This window comes from Salmo salar, chromosome ssa11 (assembly GCF_905237065.1).
Source record: "Salmo salar chromosome ssa11, Ssal_v3.1, whole genome shotgun sequence".
NCBI lineage: Eukaryota > Metazoa > Chordata > Actinopteri > Salmoniformes > Salmonidae > Salmo > Salmo salar.
The window spans coordinates 37,833,252-37,854,975 of record NC_059452.1 but is presented as its reverse complement, the minus strand read 5'-3'; the positions used below and the strand labels follow the sequence as shown (position 1 = coordinate 37,854,975).

The following is a 21,724-nucleotide window of genomic DNA, read 5'->3' as shown; positions in this document are numbered from 1 at the left end:
CTTTGATTAGTTTTGTGTGGAGTCAGACAGTCATGCACATGTCATGTCCACATTCTAAAGTAACCCAGAAGTGGAGTTCAAATGCTTCGTTTGAATCGAAAGTCCATTTTTAAAAGTCACAGATATTTTAATCGCCTTTTTAATTTTTACTTCTTAATTTATTTTATCGTGTGAGTTTCGTCCAAGTGTGCTTGTGTATATTTTCCCTTGTTTTCAGCCATTTGAATATGTGTAATACATGTGGAAGAGAGACAATGTTCACCCAGCAAACTGATCCAATAAGGATAATGTTTTGGAATTTGAAAAATAAAAACAAAAACACAGCATCAGCTGTATTTCCTATCATTTAGGTGGTTGTTTTGGTGACGCCTGGCCTACTCTCTCTTCCAGGTGGCTCTCCCAGGGTACGTGGAGGCCTTTCCTCATCCTCGCTACCCTCAAGGCAGCTCCCCCAGACTCCCCCTACACTATGGCCAGGCCATGGAGCCACCCCCCACCGCGACCACCGCTGCGTCCCAGCAGAGCCTGCCCGATGCGGGGGAGGCCAGAGACAGAGTCCCACTCAGCAGTCTCTCCACATCCGCCCTGGTCCAGGCCATCCGCCAGGAGGTGGCAAAGCTGGCCAAGAAACAGACAGACATGTTTGAGTTCCAGGTGTAATCCCTCCCTCTAGTGGCCGGGAGGTGGAATTGCAGCACTCTCTTTTCTGAACAACACTAGAGACTAAACAAACTCTCAAACTCAGCTTTTTTGACAGTTGTATATTAAGACTGATAAAAGCCTCTTTCTTTCTTTCTATTTCTCTCTCTCTCCCCCTCTGTCATTGTGGGAAAATCTCACGTTGCTCTGATGTGTTTCATCACCATGCTGTTATTTTGGAGTTACTGAAGGGTGAAAGTGTTCTATCTCAAACTGTCAGTCATCTCTTCTTAACGATGTCTCTATAGTTACATTACATCACCTGTTCCTTTACATTGTACATATGTCATCCCCACATCAAAAGACCTGTAATAATGAAAGATGAGTGTTTCTCTAACCAGGACAGTAACCTTAGCAACCCACAGAGGAGTATGTCATGACATCAATAGAACAATTGATGAGGCAGAGAGACTCGTCACATGTTCATGCACAAAGGTCCAACCACTTCAGAACATCAGAATGAAGTGATAACAAGCTTAGGGTTTTTGGAGGATATATTGGCAGGGTTGTTGTTAGGCCTGAGATCAAGTCGAGGGCAGGCAGACTGTGCCACTATATCCTCCAAACACCGGCTTCGAGGGCATCACTTTTATACAATGTGTTACGAACATATTCAAATAATGATTGACATATTTTCATTAAAAAACTGTATTTTGATGAATTTATTCATACTATTACATCCTTCCACAAGATATAGTCCCGACACAAATCTAGCCGGCTTGTCGTTCGTTCTATCAGTTCGGTTGCTACAGTAGAGATGCGACACACAGTCGTTCAGTCTTTTTGTTCTGTATTTATGGATGCGACCCAGTCATTTGTTCTAAATGTTCAATTTCCATACTGGCTGGCAACGTTCTTATCCCTTTCTTTCCAGTTAGCCTACTAAGGCTAACTTACAGATAGAATAACAGCAACTTAGTTGCATTTGCATTTGTTTTAGCTGTTTTCTAGAGATATTTATTTGGATAAATCCATAACAATGAGCAATGAGGCTTGATTTTGCCTGGCATACAAAATGTGCTCACTTGTCAGGACAATGTTGTTCAGAGGAGCTAGCCAACAACACAGCTAACAGCTACTTCAAACTGAAGCTGGAAAGACTGCAAACTAGCTGCACTTTGTTTAGTTTTACCTTTTTTCAATTGACATTTCTTTGTATATATCCATAAAAATAATACCAGCTGATTCATGATTTTGACTTGTTGAGAAACGCTGCCTGTCTGTCTTGTCCCGACTCCCGACATGTTCATTACTATGGGACAGCTGGAGATAAAATTGGAATATTGAAACAATGTTGCAAATGTCGGAGAGACAGACAGCAAGTTTTATACAAATCTCCGCTGTTGAAAACTAAATGTTAGTCTAAAGGAAATGTGAGATAATGTCTAGATGCTTTTTATAGTGGAGATTAAGTTTATAAATTCCTTGGCTGGGATGATGAGACAGTGGATTGCGCAGTCATATGGAACTGAGTAAATAGGCATTTTAACATCATAGATTTAGCCGTTGGTAACTTGTGGAATAGACACCGGCTGGAATGCAGTTTTAACCAATCAGCATTCAGGATTAGACCCACCCGTTGTATAATGTGTATATATAAGCATGTAGAGAGATGCCATGTATCTTAGCTCTTTTTATAGAACAAGTACATTTCACCTAAAAGAGAGACACCTGTTTTGTTGTCATCTCCAATGGTCCTGAGTATTCCATCCACTGACTGAGAGGGGATTTAGCTTGTTATGTTCTTCAATGACAATTGAGAACTGAGTCAGATTCCCCTTTCCTGTGCTCAGCCATGTCTTCTAAGTATCATTTCAAGCAGTTTGAAAACAACATGAGTGGTCTGTTTTGTAACATCGGACCACAAATTAGGCACAATTGAAGTCAGTAGATTTAATGAAGGGTGTTGATTTTCTCCAAAGAAAAGGAGGTGCTGGTATTGTATATGAATGGATATGAATAGTGAGCTGAGATCTGACACCATGTTTGGAAGAAACACACTTTTCAGAACACATGTGCCTCATAAATTGTGATTATTTTGTCGACAAACACTTGAATCGTAAGGACGCCAACAACAAGTTCACTTGTTTCTTGACGTTGCCTCCAAACTGCCTTTCACAACGTGAACATGATCATAAATCCAGTACTATAGCCCTTTTCTTGGACACGGTAAAGTTGGACTGAGTTTAACACAACTGTAAATACATGTGTTTCTTAACAGAAAGGAGAGAGGACACTTTAAACGCTGACACAGTGCTCAGTTAGATTTCTTTTTTCTTTAGAAATCATAAAGAAATCATAAATTGGCCACAGAATCCACTCAGCAATGTTACAGAAAGTAGGTATTGCACTGTAATGATTCTACATAACAGAGGGTCATATCTGTTCTACACAATACATTTCTACATTCTGTAATGTTTTGTCTTCTAGTAATGATCAGATAAGACAAAAAACAGACTGACTCTTTGACATTTTAGGACTGGAGATGTGCATCTATGGTTTAATGCACAAAATCCCCAGGATTGATTGGCACAAGGTCCTCTAGTAGGTATAATGGTACTATGCTGTTACATAAGGTCAGTGGTGGACTGGGACACTGCTAACTACATAAAGATTGGTTTGAGCTTTGAAGACCAAGGTGCTCTCAGTAGTGCATTCTTTGCATCATATTGTGAAAGTCTATCCCAATGAGTTTGATCTCCTTGATGATTGTACTGTAACTTTTTATTTTGAACGAGAACCAGCTCAAATGCACTTTATCCTATGGGTATATGTCTGTTGTGTTAACTGTTGCTGGACAGGAAGGTGAGAAGGTTAGGGCAGCTCCCAGTCCTGGAGTTTGGTCCTCTACATGGAGTCTGGCTTTCATTCTCTCACTCCCAGTGAGTGAACACACCTTGTCTGAAGGTTGCTCCTATTCAGTATAGTATTCATACAGTGGCTCTTGGTATTATAATGGATGGACATGGCATGCATGAGTCTACACATGGAACCCAAGACTGAGATGAGGCTGGTTTGATTATCTTTAATAAGAGGAACAAGTGACAGGGGGAAGAGTGTAATCGTTTTGGTCACAGTATACCAAAGAATGGGTGGACGAGCATATCACCTCACACATCGTAGGTGGTATTGCAACAACAAAAAATACTTTTAATTCTCAAATGACTGTAATGCTAAGATAAGAGAGGTAATGAACTGTTAAAATGAAGAGTTGTCCCAGATATGTAACATATTTTCTCCTTCTGTGTTTATCATGACGACACATTATTGTATTATTTCAGATGTAGATGATAGTTTTTCACCCTGATTTCCTTTCTTTACTGACCCCCTGTACAGTAGACTATCTGTTTTCAGATGCACCCTGGAAGATTAGGTTTTCCAGCCCGTCCAGTGTGTCTGTGTGTAAATAGAAGAGGAATACTCTCTCTTACTGTAACTCCAAACCAGAACTCTGTTGCTTTTCTGGTTCCAGCATTTCTTTTGCTGATGGACTGACAACACTCATAGTTGTGTTGTGGATGGACAGTTATATTACTATGTAGCTGCTGTATTGTACAATGAATCCCTTTCTGTCTGTTCTGTAGATGCTGACCAGTTTTGTGTTGAAATGAACACATTTCACATTTGAATGCTGATACATCAGTCTGAAGAGAGAAACAGGATGCCAGATTATGCGATTTGAATCTTTGCAAATTAACTCAATAAAAGTGATGACAGATTGGCTGTTTGATGGGGAATGTGGCTTGTGACTTTAATATCTGATTTATTTATTAACATAACTAGTTGTTAGTCAAGGTAATTCTGATGAGATTTTCCCTGATTTGAATCGTTCTCTTCTCAGTTGTTGGTTGACAGATGTATGAAGGTTGCTCAGGAAGTCATCTATAATGGGAGGGAAAGAGAATCAATCCATTTATAAAGTCCTGGCACTAATTCTGCAGAGGTCTAACATTGTAATAGACACCAGCAGCAGACGCCCCAAACTGTCTGTCGCATAGACCTACTAGGCCTACAATACGAAACAGCGCGTTTGAAGTCAGATTGTCATATGAAAAAAAGAGCACTGTATTTTACATCTCCCGCGATCCAAAGGCTCTCCCATCTGCGCTCCCAACTCCAACTCCATCATCAGGATAGCCAGCTCGTTGACTTCGTCCATTTCGCTCCTCCTGGCCACATGGATACCGGTCGGAGGACTAAACACCTCCAGAGGTTGGTAGTTGTTCACCACTAGGATGCCCGTGTCAGGCCACCGCTCCGTGTCTCTAACCGGCTGATGCTGCTGCTGCTGATGCTGCTGCTGCTTCTGCTCCGCATTGCAATGATTATGGTCCTGCAAAATGGAAGTCCAAATATCCCCACATGTGTTGGACTGGTCATACAGAGAGGGGAAGAATCTGGATTTGTTGGCATTCATCTTGTTTTCACTTTTCAGTAGGTCATGAATTCAGGTTTGTTTGGATTCGAAAGATGAATGCACCTGGTGATTCTGGAACCATTACCTCAAGTTTATTATGTTCTAAACCTTTTGTTGAATTTTAAATTGTGCAGTAGGCTAAGCCTAATTCTAAAAGGAAACACTTAATCGAGAAAAAAAATCCTAACGCAAATAAATTCTTCAATGATATGTAGTTTAGCATATTTTATTTGAATCTGGCAGTAGGTCTACAGTATAAGTTAGGCTTTACTGCACAGATAATGTGAAATATTGCGCAGACTCAATCAGCGAGAAAAAAATCTTAACGCAAATAAATTCTTCAATGATATGTTGCTTTGCATATTTTATTTCCCCCTGGTGGTAGGTCTATATGTTAGCATTTACTGCACAGATAATATAGCGCAGACTCAAGCAGCAGGACCTATTACACATATTATAAAACATATTATATACGGAAGGCATAAATCACGGGAAACCCAGCGCTCTGAAAGACGTGTCACAAAACAAAGAATACCTCAGTGACGGGGTGCCAAGAACTGAACTAAATAGTGTGTGATAATGACCTACAGGTGTGTGAACAGGTGATTAGAATTCAGGTGATTGGGACCTGGAGAGTGAGCTGCGTTCAGGGGATCTATGTGTTTGAGGGTGTGAGCTGGAAAGTGAGCTGCGTTCAGGGGATCTATGTGTTTGAGGGTGTGAGCTGGAAAGTGAGCTGCGTTCAGGGGATCTACGTGTTTGAGGGTGTGAGCTGGAAAGTGAGCTGCGTTCAGGGGATCTACGTGTTTGAGGGTGTGAGCTGGAAAGTGAGCTGCGTTCAGGGGATCTACGTGTTTGAGGGTGTGAGCTGGAAAGTGAGCTGCGTTCAGGGGATCTACGTGTTTGAGGGTGTGAGTTGGTAGCAGACGTTACACAGAGTAGGTTACCTACCGACACACACACATTTACCTATAATAATTCAATTCAATTCCAGATGCTCAAAGCGCTGTCAGTGGGGAAACTCACTTTACCCTGTAATTATTCAAGAATATATTTTAAATAATCAAAACAACAGTGGAAAGAAGGATGGCCATAGTCATTGCATCTTAGGTGTAAAGCCTTTGAAAAACCACATCAGAAATGTGTCTTCACAAGTAGGCTTCTGATTATTTCTTCGGTAGGAAAATAGCATTCAGTAGGGCAGGTCAGGGATATTTTTCCTTTATCCAAGAATATAGTGCACACCAGTTAGTATCGTCAGCCTCAAGTTAAGAGAACAGGTATACAAAGTAATGAGGGGAAAGGCCTGCTTGGTAACGTCCTTGCACAAAATTATTTATTCAAAGTTATATAAAATATATATATTTTCGCAATGATATCATATTTAATGAATACATGAACTCTAACTAATAATAATATGTGCCATTGAGCAGATGCTTTCATCCAAAGCGATTTACAGGTAGCTGTGCTCTACCAACTGAGCCATACAGGACCACTCAATAATGACTAATGTATGCTTACTACAGAAAGTAAACCTCGGGCCATGTCATACGTTTTGACAATATTCGTAAAGATATATTCGTAAACATATATTTTTTTACTGAAAAGTCTCACGTCTCATTTGGCCAATATAGTGAAACTATCACCAATTACTGATCTATAGTAGGGGCTCCTTATTCTCCTAATGGAAAATAGGACAAGATCCCTGCCATGCGACTGACCGAGTCAGAGTGCTACGAAACACTGCGGTTTAAACAGTTATCACAGAGCATATGACGATTAACCAGGGGTGGAAAAACTACTCAATTGTCATACTTGAGTAAAAGTAAAGATACCTTAATAGAAAATGACTCAAATAAAAGTGAAAGTCACCTAGTAAAATACTACTTGAGTAAAAGTCAAAGTATTTCATTTAAAATATGCTTTAAGTATCAAAAGTCAAAGTAAAAGTATAAATAATTGTGCATTCCTTATGTTAAGCAACAGTTATGGATGGCCAGGGGCACACTCCAACACTTAGGCAATCATTTACAAACAAAGCATTTGTGTTTATTGAGGCCGTCACATCAGAGGCAGTAGGGATGCCAGGGTTCTCTTGATAAGTGCATGAATTTGACAATTGTCCTGTACTGCTAATCATTCGAAATGTAACAAGTACTTTTGGGTGTTAGGAAAATGTATGGAGTAAAAAGTACATTATTTTCTTTAAAAGTCAAAGTTGTCAAAAATATAAATAGTAAAGTACAGATACCCTAAAAAACGACAAGTAGTGCTTAAAAGTATTTTTACTTAAGTACCTCATACCACTGTGATTAACTGTCACATTTTGTACTGATCTACCACAAGTCACATGGTGTAAACTGGACGAAGGCATCTGCAATCCTGACCCAAACCCCTCTTTCCTGCATTTTACTAACGTATCTATAGATGATGCTGGACTGTACAGGTGTTCAGTACAAATGAATAAAGATAGACACTACATCATTAACAATTCCGTCTTTGTAATAGTAACATATACTTTCTTCATTCAATACAAACACTGTCCATCAATACCTCTTACCTAGCTCTTATAAATGTGTAAATTACAGCGCATGGAGAATAGTTTTATTTATGTCGGGTAAAAGAAAGTAGATGTTGTTTCAATTTGGAACCGACAGGTTGCTCAACATTATTCATCGCTTCATTGCACGTAATGGTGGTGGAATTATGAGGGAATTAAGTCAAGGTCAGAATAAGGTTTATCTGTAGACACACCTTTCTTTCATTGATCCCCACCCCAAAATAAATAGCGGGTGAATGGCATGCTATTCTCATGCCTAAATTCAAGGACAGAATACACATCGAGAGGAAAGTGCATAAAAAGGGAATTACGTTCCATTTACGCACGCTTAACTCAGGACGGAATTCCCCACAAAGTCAAATTCTGGGTGTAAATGTCCTTGGTGAATAAAGTTATTCTGATTCTGATTCACTCCTCCTTCTTCCTCCTTCAGAGCACTCCACCCCTAACTGGGACAGAGCTGAGTGGGACTTCATCAGGATCTCACGTGTGCACACCTTGACTGACAGGGGTGCAGAGGAAGACCCTGATGAGGATTATGATGACTGTGTGTGATTCTGTTTAGATATACTACATTGCATTGGGTTTATGGTATAGCAGACCATTCATTTGTTCTGTTTTGTTGGTTTTCAGTGGGTCTTGCTGACATGTATGTTGCTATTGAATCACCAGTCATTTTCATGGCACATTATGTACTTTGTTAATGAATGGCTTGTTTAAAAATGCTCAAAACAGTGTAGTCTAAGTAGATGTTTAGATAGTTGATATATATGTAGGCTGAGATGAGCTCAATGTCTCGTTTTGACCTTTAATGTATTTAAAAAAATATATTATTTTGTTAAAATTAAATTGAAAACCATTGAAAAGTACCATCTCAGAGACAAATGATATGTCTGTGGGAATTACATTGAGATGGACTGGTTACAACAACAGACATTAGGAGAGTCAGAACAGAGCAGGGTGAAGTTTGAGGAGGTTGTGGTAACACCATAAACCACAAGCTATTCTCTGTAGAGGCAGTGGTAGAGACAGCTCTTTCACTTTCACAGACCTGAATAGTCTTATTACCTACAGTACAGTATGTCTGTCTTGTGATTGAAATCAGTTGCTTGAACTCGTAACCAGCAATATGAAAGACCCATGGTTATCAGTCCTTGAAACTGGGAAAGACCCATGGTTATCAGTCCTTGAAACTGGGAAAGACCCATGGTTATCAGTCCTTGAAACTGGGAAAGACCCATGGTTATCAGTCCTTGAAACTGGGAAAGACCCATGGTTGGCAGTCCTTGAAACTGGGAAAGACCCATGGTTGGCAGTCCTTGAAACTTTTATTGTTCCTTGAAATAGTTTTTTTTCTCTGGGGTCAAAATGAACCCCAAGGATTTGTATATTTTTATTTTAGTCCATATTTATACAGAAACACTAAACAATGATTTTGATTTATTGAGATCAGGTCAAAGTCATAGTAAATTAACAAAGTCATTCTAAATGGGAAGGATTGAATAAAACAGTTGGTCAGTTGGTCAACATTCACAAGGACACAGAGCCAGATGGATTACCAGGACGTGTACTGCGAGCATGCGCTGACCAACTGGCAAGTGTCTTCACTGACATTTTCAACCTCTCCCTGTCCGAGTCTGTAATACCAACATGTTCTAAGCAGTCCACCATAGTGCCTGTGCCCAAGAACACCAAGGTAACCTTCCTAAATTACCTCCGACCCGTAGCACTCACATCTGTAGCCATGAAGTGCTTTGAAAGGCTGGTCATGGCTCACATCAACACCATTATCCCAGAAACCCTAGACCCGCTCCAATTTTCATACCGCCCCAACAGATCCACAGATGATGCTATCTCTATTGCACTCCACACTGCCCTTTCCCACCTGGACAAAAGGAACACCTATGTGAGAATGCTATTAATTGACTACAGCTCAGCGTTCAACACCATAGTGCCCTCAAAGCTCATCAATAAGCTAAGGACCCTGGGACTAAACACCTCCCTCTGCAACTGGATCCTGGACTTCCTGACGGGCCGCCCCCAGGTGGTAAGGGTAGGTAACAACACATCTGCCATGCTGAACCTCAACAGGCCCCTCAGGGGAGCGTGCTCAGTCCCCTCTTGTACTCCCTGTTCACTCATGACTGCACGGCCAGGCACGACTCCAACACCATCATTAAGTTTGCCGATGACACAACAGTGGTAGGCCTGATCATCGACAACGACGAGACAGCCTATAGGGAGTAGGTCAGAGACCTGGCAGTGTGGTGCCAGGACAACAACCTCTCCCTCAACGTGATCAAGACGCCCCCATTCACATCGATGGGGCTGCAGTGGAGCAGGTTGAGAGCTTCAAGTTCATTGGTGTCCACATCACTAACAAACTAACATGGTCCAAGCACACCAAGACAGTAGTGAAGAGGGCACGACAAAACCTATTCCCCCTCAGGAGACTGAAAAGATTTGGAATGGGTCCTCAGATCCTCAAAAGGTTCTACAGCTGCAGCATCAAGAGCATCCTGACTGGTTGCATCACTGCCTGGTATGGCAAATGTTCGGCCTCCGACCGCAAGGCACTACGAGGATTGTATGAACGGTCCAGTACATCACTGAGGCCAAGCTTCCTGCCATCCAGGACCACTATACCAGGCGGTGTCAGAGGAAGGCCCTAAAAATTGTCAAAGACTCCAGCCACCCTAGTCATAGATTGTTCTCTCTGCTACCGCACGGCAAGTGGTACCTGAGCGCCAAGTCTAGGTCCAAGAGGCTTCTAAACAGCTTCTACCCCCAAGCCGTAAGACTCCTGAACATCTAATCAAATGGCTACCCAGACTATTTGCATTGCCCCCCCCCCCCTCTTTTACACCGCTGCTACTCTGTTGTCATCTATGCATAGTCACTTTAATAACTTGACCTACATGTACATACAGTATTACCTCAATTAACCCACCTGTATATAGTCTCGCTATTGTTATTTTACTGATGCTCTTCAATTACTTGTTACTTTTATTTCTTATTCTTATCCATATATTTTTTTTAAACTGCATTGTTGGTTAGGGGCTCGTAAGTAAACATTTCACTGTAAGGTCTACACTGTTGTATTCGGCGCATGTGACTAATAAAATTTGATTTGATAAAAAAAAATATATTCCTCTGGTGTCAAAATGACCCCAATCGGTGACTTGAGGGATAAGAAAACATTGAAACCATGAAAAGATATTAAAGCAAATAGATTGTATACTATAGCAGAAGTATTTCATGGAGTTGGCCAGCAGGTCTGGGATTGATCAGAGATTTATTTTCCTAGTCTCTCTTTCTTAGTCCCTGTTTGTCTTAGATTGTATAAAACACTGTTGTGGTCACAAGGATTGTGCTCCATCTCTCCTTAAAATATTCTGTTTGATTTGGGACAAAACAGAGCTTGAGATTGATTTAACCTTTTTGCATAATACTCCTCAAATGGAAGTGTTATACTGTATTTCAATATGTACAATGTATTATTATCTGTAGGCTTAGTAGACAACAGAAAGGTTTGACTTTCTGAGGTGTAGGGTCTTTTCAGAATAGGCCAACAGTAATGTTTGGATACACTGGCAGACCCAGTTTACGTGGACTCCTGTTTATGTGTATCCATCTCAACAAGATCATCATCAAAGAACAATGCAGGTAAGACCACAGCCATTACATAGGTTTAGATGTTAGCAGCAGACATACGCTTCATAAAAACCACAGAGGAAGTAGTGGTAGTGGAAGTAGCCCACAGATAAAAAACAGTCAAACAGTTCCTTATGTTGCATTAGACAAGATAAAGATGAGTATAGTTCAATGTGTATTATCAGTGAACTAAAGACCAAGGCTTAAATGAAGAGAATGGATACATATCAGTTTAATGATGGAGGGAAAGGATTGGTTGGCTTCATTCTTCTGCTGTTGGCAAAACAACTTCAAGGTACAGACCCGAATATTTAAAATATTTTTTTCACGCTACTTTTCAATGTTTTTAAAATAACATTATTCTCTGATTATGAACAGTGTGCCGCTTTGAGCAAATTATTATATGCAAATTATACAATGATTTTATAAATGATGCTGAAGATTCATTATTTCATGTAGTGATTGCCTGGTGAAGGCTATGCTATGTTTAATGTTCATTAATGCCAAGTCAAGTTGGAGAATACTCTAAAACATTTGTTGTTACGGAATCCAATATTTTGTTGTGGTGTTTCATAATATTTTTCTCCCACAGGACAAGGTCCCATCTGTGATGACTATATTAGAGTGTATCGGAACACTGTGGTTCAAGCTTTTGTCATGGAGAAACTGACGATTAACTGTACTGTTGGATTCTGTACTGATCTACCACAAGTCACATGGTGTAAACTGGACGAACACAGCTGCAATCCTGTGATCCAAACCACTCACATCCAAACCCAGTGGAACTACTTAACAAGTAACTCTGGAATTTCCATCCTGCATTTTACTAATCCCTCTATAGATGATGCTGGACTGTACAGGTGTTCAGTTAATACAGATCAATCAATCATCATTAGCCATTCCATCACTGTCATAGTAAATGGTAAGATCAACTTTCTTCATGTAATACAAATGCTGTCCATCTATGCCTCTTGAATACAGTACATTAGAATTCCATGCATCCCATCCCATCTCTGGCTCTGTCACTGTGTCCTGTGGGGTGAGTTTCAGGGTTGAACCCATAATGTCATGGTGCAGGGAAAATGGGGATACCCGTTTACCCCTAAAGGGTCAGTCCAGACACACCCTCACCGGGTATCATACAGGTTCAGGGACAGGTGTGTCCTACCTGACCCTCCACAACATCACCCTGTCTGACTCAGGATACTACCGTTGTTTCTTCTCTCTTCCTGACTACTGTGATTCAAACACCAGAATCAGCCGGCCTCTGGAGCTTAATGTAACCAGTAAGTATGTTACCTTTGCATTGCTGAAGTGTCCCACTGAAAGGTTCTGCTTTGAGACGACTAGATAGACTCAACCTGCTCTGGTCCCCTCCCCCTCAGGAAATGGTGAAGTGATGGAACACTGTGGAGAAGATGAACATCCTGTCTGTGGTAGCCTTACTCTCGTCACGCGGTCAACACATGATCAACTGCAGCTATTTATTTAATAGGAAATGTATGAGATCCAGTTGCCAATGATTTGAGATATTCAAATCACTGGCAACTGGATCTCATGACTAATTTCCTCATGAAAAAGTTGACCCTGTGGCTTAGTTTTGTCCTTTTGTTATTGTTGTGGTTGTTGTTTAACCAGACATGCTCAGGGTCATCGTGGACATCACTCGCATCATCTTGTTTGTGGTTGCCACCTTGGTTGTCATGACACTGACCCTGTGTTGGGTTCTGAAAGCCAGAGGTACTGTATGGTGCTCTAGTCTACTCCACAGCATCACTAAAGAAAACACACCACAAGTACCTTGTCTATTCTAAACTCTTGTTACATGAGTTTTCCAGGTCACCAATGACCTACTGTATCATTTATCATCATGTCTCCTTTTATGAGAAAAGTCAGGGCTGTAACTGAAACCACAGGTCTTACATAATGATGCCTTGCTACAAATATTAATAATAATAATAATAATACATTATTCACTGTGTCATATTATCCCTCTTGATTTGTCAACCCCCTGGTCTATAGGAAAATGAGTCCTCCAGAGGGGAATGCAGTGGAGCGTCCCAGAGTGAAGCCTGAGACAAACATACCACCTGACACAGATAGGGGTGCAGCGTAAGACCCTGATGAGGTTTATGATGACTGTGTGGGATTCTGTGTAGATATTCTCCATTGCATTGGGTTTATGTTATAGCAGACCATTCATTTGTTCTGTTTTGGTTGTTTTCAGTGGGTCTTGCTGACGTGTGTGTTGCTAATAAATTACCAGTCATTTTCATGGCATATTATGTAGTTGGTTATTGAATGGCTTGCTTAAAATGCTCTTAAAACAGTGTAGTGTAAGAGATGACTGAATAGGTTATAGATATGTAGGCTTAGATGAGCTCAATGTCTTGTTTTGACTTTAATGTATTTTTTACAAATAAAAAATACATGTGGACTACCATTGGAAAGTACCATCTCAGAGGCATTCTCATGATTCGGTCTGTTGAATTCTTTCCATATAAGTATTTACTTGTTTTTATCAATTGCTTAGCCAGAGTAGTTTATATGACAAGAGTCTAAATGCTACATTTGTGGGAATTACACTGAGATGGACTGGTTACAACAACAGACATTAGGAGAGTCAGAACAGAGCAGGGTGAAGTTTGAGGAGGTTGTGGTAACACCATAAACCACAAGCTATTCTCTGTAGAGGCAGTGGTAGAGACAGCTCTTTCACTTTGCAACGTTTTCACAAATGTAGACACTGGTATTGCGCTGGAGATAATGAAAATGAGGTAGAAAAGGAAAAAGCAGCAGACACTAGGTGCTCCATTGAGTTTAACACCCCTGGTCTAAATGCTATAGTTGTGGAAATGACACTGAGATGGACTGATTACAAAAACAGACCTGCAGTGGATTAAGTAGGAGTGGGAGCTGATTTCAGACTGGGTATATTATTTAACAGTTTCCCAACATGTTCTCAGTGGTTTACCTTGATCTTCATGTTGCTAGGGGCCAGGGCTGTGATCTCTTTCTGCATGTGGTCACCGATACCAGAGTACATGGTGGTACCACCAGAGAGGACATTGAGGACATATGGATGTCAATGTCACTTCGGCACAGCATCCTTATTTCAACACCAACCCACCACCTGTGTTCGTGGCCATAGAGCTAGATTTGAATGTAATCTGACCATAGCACCGGTTCCAATCCAAGTACCAATGTCGTTTAACAAACTCCAGGTGTTTACATTTCTTGGATGACATGAAATAGATCTCTTTGTTCACACACACCAGTGTTGGGTTTGTTGTTGAAAGAAGGATGCATTAACAGAAAATAACCCCATACTTACTGTAAAGAAATGGTGGTGGATCATTTATGTTTTGGGGCTATTCTGCTTCCACTGGTTTTGTGCTCTGGGCAATTCCATTGTTCATTCTCAAGCCAAACAAGTGTCAAGGAGTTGGAATGATGGAACAGACTGTCACTCAGGCTACATATTTCCTAGTACAGAGAGGTAATAAACAGACTTGTTATTAGTATGCCATTCTCTCTCTAGTTCCCATGCCAAATATGAAAAAGTTTGTACGTTTTTCTGACCATGCAACTTGACCAGGACAAAGTCTAGGTTCCAATTAGATCCTATTACTAGGGTCCAATTAGATCCTATTACTAGGGTCCAGATAGATCCGATTACTAGGGTCCAGATAGATCCGATTACTAGGGTCCAGATAGATCCGATTACTAGGGTCCAGATAGATCCGATTACTAGGGTCCAGATAGATCCGATTACTAGGTTCCAGATAGATCCTATTACTAGGTTCCAGATAGATCCTATTACTAGGTTCCAGATAGATCCTATTACTCAGTATTTCCTTATCAGGACACATGGTCAGATAAAACACCTGGCCCTACATTATGTTGAATATCTTTGCTGAAGGAGAGAAGGGAAACCTCCACCCCCTGATGTGAGATGAGATGCATACAATTGGGAGTTTTAGTGCATAGCTTTGAATGCAGCAGTCTTGTATAACTAAGCTTGTGGGGACACAGAACTCAGTCACATTCAAAATCCTATTTTCCCTAACCCCTACCCTAGCTCCTAACCCTACCACTAATTCTAACCTTAACCCTAAACCCCCTAGAAATAGCATTTGTCCTTGTGGGGACAAACAAAATGTCCCCAGTTGGTCAAATCTTTGTTGTTCATTTACTATTTTTGTGGGGACTTCTCGTCCACACACACAAACCTCAAAAACAGGTAACTTGAGTCGTGTTTTTCAAACAGATTTATTCAAATTCCTTTCTTTGTGAAAGTCAACCTCTCAAGGTATTGAACCCATTAATGCCTGGATAGGATAGTATTGCTGTCCCACACGATTTGACTTCTAAAAAATAGACCCTATTTAGAAAATATGACATTTCGGCGTCACTCAGTAGCATTTCCTCTTATAAATAAATGTATTTTGTCATCCTTTCCTCAATCACACCATATATACAGACCATCAGGACCACGGTACCATAACACCAACGTTAGAACAGGGTGGTATCGATAGAGATAGAGGACTCATTATATTTCATTACACTCATCTTTGTATCTGTGCCATTACAGCGTCTGACAGCATGGGCAGTGTCATTGAAGTAGTCAATCTTCTTCTTCACAATTAGCTGATCCCTCCTAATGACCCGGTTGGACATGACTCCAACAGGGTCACCAGGAGGGATCAGCCAATGAAGTTGGAAGTCCAACCCAGTTGACTACATTAAATTGGTGGAAGCCCTCAATGGCGCTGCCCATGCTAACATAGCCTTTTGGCCACTAGAGGCCTCTATCATTCTCTATGGTGGTATCCCACAAAGCAGGAGCAATGTTTTTAGCTCAGCTGGCTAACTACTGTAAATATTCTGAAACACCACATTTCCTATTCTGGACCCAAATCTGTTTGTGCTCTGGCCAACTCCATTGCTCATTGTCAAGCCAAACGTGTTTGGTATAACAATGAGTGACAAAGAGTTGGCATGATGGCACAAACAGCCTGTCACTGAGGCTTCATATTTCCTAGTGCAGAGATGTAATAAACACACTTGTTATTAGTATGACATTCTCTCAGTACTTCCCATGCTAAACTTGAAACAGATGAGATACGAACCAGAGAACTACAAATAGTGTCTCGAAGTAAGACGGCTGATATATTGCCTCCTGCTTTGTGAATTGCCGCCCTGCACTATCAATCAAGTGACTAAATCAGCATGTAATCAATCAACAGATGAAGTAGAAATGTACAGTGAACAACAGAGCATTGGGGGGCACAGAGCAACAAATACAGATACATAAATACACAAAGTAGACTTTCAAGGGTGCACACTCGCACCCTGTTACACTCCACCCTTAAATACATCATCTTACTTACACACCAGGGTACATGCTCACAAACGGGGTAGGAGGATATTTTTCAGACCATGTGATCTGACAAGGTAAAACCTTTAGGGTCCAGAAAGATCCTATTACTAGGGGCCAGAAAGATCCTATTACTAGGGGCCAGATAGATCCTATTACTAGGGGCCAGATAGATCCTATTACTAGGGGCCAGATAGATCCTATTACTAGGGGCCAGATAGATCCTATTACTAGGGGCCAGATAGATCCTATTACTAGGGGCCAGATAGATCCTATTACTAGGGGCCAGATAGATCCTATTACTAGGGGCCAGATAGATCCTATTACTAGGGGCCAGATAGATCCTATTACTAGGGGCCAGATAGATCCTATTACTAGGGGCCAGATAGATCCTATTACTAGGGGCCAGATAGATCCTATTACTAGGGGTATTTCCTTATCAGGACACGTGGTCAGATAAAACTCCTGGCCCTACATTATGTTGAATATCTTTGCTGAAGGAGAGAAGGGAAACCTCGACCCCTGATGAGAGATGAGATCCATACACCTTGGAGTTTTAGTGCATAACTTTGAATGCACCTTATAATTGTGCCAAGGCCACCATGAGACAGTTATTACCCAGGAGACACCAGGGGTGCCAGCGGGAACATTGTGCCATGGCCTGGTAGTGCCAGGTTGAGCACACAGTGGGTTTGGTATTAGGGAGAAGGGTTGAGCAGCAGTGCAATAACATAGGCATCTTTGCAGAAATAGTAGTATGGGTAGCTTTTCCCACCCTTCTCTCCTGCAATACTGTATCTGACTTGCCAGACACCAGCATCAGTCTGAGTGGGGCATTTTCAGCATGTTGTTGATGTATCATCTCAGACTTACACCAATCTTTGTTCTCCAAGGTCAAATCTAAATGAGGTTACAGTGGACTAGTGTTTTTTTCTTGTACACGTGCAAATTAACACACACACCTGCACACACAAATGTGTTACACACACACACACACACACACACACACACACACACACACACACACACACACACACACACACACACACACACACACACACACACACACACGTGTCTTAGGCTAGCGTTCATGTAGAATGGATATGGCTTTCTGTTCCCTCTCAGGCTTTAACACATAACAGACAGGATCGAAACGGCACTTTCTCCTGAGACACTCCAAAGGGTGAGTCTTAATAGTCAATAACAGTCTTCTTCCCCTCGCCTCCTTCCCTTCATCTGCACTGATCTGACAAAAAAATGATGTGTGAAAACAACAAGGTAGGATCTAACCAAAGGATCCAGTTTCAGCTGTCCATTTTCTTTTCAGACCAGTGAGAACCAAGGGAAGGAGGCGAGGTGAAGAAGCCACAAGACTTTCGAGACACACCACAAAAGCCCTCACTCTTATGAAAACTCTGGATACTAGACAAAAACCTGCCGCTTCTTCTGAAAGGTGGAATAACATTCCAGGGAAAAAACACATTGTGAACTACCTAGAAATGGAGTAGAACAGACATTCGTCTTTGTCGTGGAGGAAACGGGCCATGGTGTCTTGTCTACACATGACATCTGTATCTGCAATGTTAACACCCCCAGCGTCAAGTGAACTACATAGAAAAACATTGCGCAGAACAGACCGTCTTTGTCATGAAGGAAACGGGCCTGTCTGCTCTATACATTATATTTCTATCTGCAATTTGTGATTGTTTTCACCCCCACGGCACTAGAGGGCGCCGGTGAGGCACATGAGGACAGCCACATGCAGAATCAGCAGGTAGCCAAGGAAGAGGTAGCGCGAGCGGGCCCGTGACGTCAGCAGCTTGGAGCAGTACAGGCTCCGCCCCCGAAGCCAGCGCCTGCAGGCCAGCATCCCGCCTTTCACCTGGTTAGGAGAGGGAGGGGAGGAGAGTGAGAGTCATTCGTCAAACAGGCATTGGCAATCATATTGGTTGCCATTGGTCATCATACATGTGATTGATGATTGGTGAGTCAAGAAGAACAGTCCTAGCCTGAGTGCCAGTCTGTTTGTGCCATCATGCCAACTCCTTGTCATGCCAAACACGTTTGCCTTGCAATGACAGTAATGGAGTTGGCCAGAGCACATAGTAGAATGAGGATGCACATGTCAAAAAACACACTTTGTAGCTTGATTCTTAATACATTTGTTGAATTCAATATCCAAACCAGCCCCAATGTTACTTCTGCCTTTCTCCAGGGGTGCTGACAAGAGCACAAAGATCTGGGACCAGGTAGTTCTGCATTGGTGCCGTTTAAGATTAGGGAGGATGTTTTTTTGTTGTTGGTGCATGGCCTTATTTCTATTACATCATATTGGATGATGTCATTCATATTCCATTCACCCAGATAAATGTAACATCCATAGGTTAATGCTACTACAAGATAGTCAACTTTGCCGTATACGTATCATGATGTTGCTACACCCGGGCCTACAAATGAAAGTTAATAACGTAGTTGCACAGCTCGAGAGACAGATTTTGGTAATCAAAATGACAGACAGTGACACATTCAACGCAGCCTTGAACACTCCTGCCTGCGTTTAGCTGATCTGGGGTGTAATCATTAGACCAAACAGTTGCAACATTTTTTTTTTTACCGTTTTCTCCCCAATTTCGTGGTATCCAATTGGTAGTTACAGTCCTGTCTCATCGCTGCAACTCCCGTACGGACTCGGGAGAGGCGAAGGTCGATCCCTGCCAGCCAAACCCTCCCCTAACCCGGACGACGCTGGGCCAATTGTGTGCTGCCCCATGGGTCTCCCAGTCGCGGCCGGCTGCGACAGAGCCTGGACTCGAACCCAGAATCTCTAGTGGCACAGCTAGCACTGCGATGCAGTACCTTAGACCACTGCGCCACTCGGGAGGCCCATATTAGCTTCCATTTATTTAGAAACGTTTTGAAACAGAATCGGCGGAATGAATACACCCGATCACACAGTTCACTTTCATAGTATCCACATACAGCATCAAACACTTTCCTTCTGGCATCTACAGGCTCTCCTCCTCTCACCTTTTCCCTTCGCTTGTGACTTCAGTGCACAACAGCGGTCTGTGACCAGGTGCAAAAAAAAAACATATCCAAGCCAAACCGCTACACAGACTTCATTGTTGTCACCATATTAACTTTATAGTCAACCTAGAACTAAAACGTTAGTAAACCCACAATCCAATCCATGTGTACAATCACACAAAACAGTGTACAGCAAGCAGTTTAGCAGTTACACCTGGCGGGCCACGGTGGCAATAAATTAATTGGATTGAGATGCAGCAAAGAAACAGACGTCTCTAGCTTAAACAGAGATTTTAATGGGGATTTTTTTAATTATGCCAAATAGCTTTCTACAGGGTTGCGGACATCGACTAATTTAAGTTTTGTGAGTAACACTGACCTTGCGTGTGACCAGGGGTTCGTTGGGGTTGAGGATGAGGGCCTCCCACTCCTCCTCTGTATCCAGCTGGATGCTGAAGTCTCTCTGGGCCGTCCTGGATGGACTGGAGTCAACACTGGAGAGGAAAGAGACATCCGCCTTTAGTACTAAGTGTGTGTGGGAATTCAATTCAAATAACTTTATTCATCCCTGCGTGACAATTACTTTATGCATGTGCTTCTGCAACAACAACCAAAACTACCACAGCGACAACCATTCACATCATCAAATCATCATGAACCGTTACCAGCATAACAACTACTGACCGGTCTATTTAAAAAGCACCTGTGTCAGAAAGTAGGATCATGTGCCAAAGAGAAAGGGTCTATTCTCATTGACAAGAATTAAGAATCATTTTGAAAGATTCTCGAGAGTAGGAGCTAAAGGTCTATTCTTATTCACGAGAATTAAGGAGAATTTCTAGAGATTCTTGAGAAGTATTGATTGTCGAGAGGTATTGATTCTCGAGAGGTATATATTCTCGAGAGACATTACTGTAATGTAAACGTAAGTATTTCTCACGTCTCAAACGATACCTCCGGAGTTCACGCACGGCACTCACCCGACAGCTGCACCCGTCTAAGCAGGACAGTGTAAACAGAATTTTCACCTGAAATTGCAGTAACAGCCTGCTACATTCTGAAATTATCACTGTATATTTAAGAAAGTGATGCTCAACAGTGTTTTTCCTCCCTTGGCTGCTCAGAGTCAACATCCAGGCAAGAAGCTGATCAACTCACTAGGAGATTTATCAAAAGTATTCAGTCGCAATTTTGCATTTACCACATATAATAACTATCACGATATTGATAAAAATTAAGCCTGGTTTGTTCAAAGGTGACTTTAATACGCTGAAACTATACTTTTCGCATGAGAGGGGTAAACGTTAATGTTTGATATGCTAACGTTACTAGCTAGCATAGCTGACTAGCTGTATTATTGTCTTACATTGACATTTTAGCCAACTTTTTTTATCTAGAGCGACTTACATAAGCAATTAGGGTTAAGAACACACTAGCAGATTTCTTTCACCTAGTCGGCTCTGGGATTCGAACCAGCAAATGCTCGGTTACCTGCACAACACCCTTAAACGCTGGGCTACCTGCCCCCCATTGCAAGCTACATCTTGCAAGCTAAGTTTAGCTAATACGCGTAAGAACGAGAAGAAAAAAAACTTTAATTGTCTGCACATGCTTGTGAATTGTTGTATTATTCAAGAGTGTAATACGGTTTGGTTGCATCTTTCAAGAGCGTAGTTAAAATGTTTTAGAGGAAAAGTTGCTCGCATTGTTGCATAGTTTCAAAGCTTACTGACTAGTCAGTGGCTACTGCCATACTGATATTTACAGTAAATTTGGAGCTGCAGAGCAAGAATGTCACGTTGCCAGCCTCAATGAAAGGTAAGGCAAGCTTGTAACGTAAATTGAAAAGTTGATGTACATATTATGTAAATTGAAATCTTGTCATGCTGCCTCTCCTTAAATATTTGTCAATGAGAATAGCCTCTAAGTGAATTTGTGCGTGTGTATTACACCATGCCCAAACCGGGCACGTGCGCCATTGTGTGCA

General features: G+C 41.6%; 2 protein-coding genes across 8 annotated transcripts in view; one reads left to right on the top strand and one right to left on the bottom strand.

Moving 5' to 3' along the window:
- LOC106562743 (UPF0606 protein KIAA1549L) overlaps positions 1–4,436 on the top strand; it is a 137,810-nt gene extending 133,374 nt beyond the window's left edge. For 3 of the 4 annotated variants that reach the window (XM_045689495.1, XM_045689493.1, XM_045689492.1), the window contains one exon: positions 391–4,436. In XM_045689495.1, coding sequence (XP_045545451.1) covers positions 391–660 — 270 coding nt within the window. In that variant the 3' untranslated portion in view covers positions 661–4,436. The remainder of the gene's footprint in view (positions 1–390) is intronic. The other variant, XM_045689494.1, reaches the window with a different exon arrangement.
- Positions 4,437–15,583: 11,147 nt separating this feature from the next.
- Positions 15,584–21,724, bottom strand: part of LOC106562751 (golgin subfamily B member 1) — a 51,298-nt gene continuing 45,157 nt past the window's right edge. For all 4 annotated transcript variants that reach the window (XM_045689488.1, XM_045689489.1, XM_045689490.1 and 1 more), the window contains 2 exons: positions 20,117–20,231; positions 15,584–18,592 (listed from right to left, as the gene is read on the bottom strand). In XM_045689488.1, the coding sequence (XP_045545444.1) occupies positions 18,434–18,592; positions 20,117–20,231 (274 nt within the window). In that variant the 3' untranslated portion in view covers positions 15,584–18,433. The remainder of the gene's footprint in view (positions 18,593–20,116; positions 20,232–21,724) is intronic.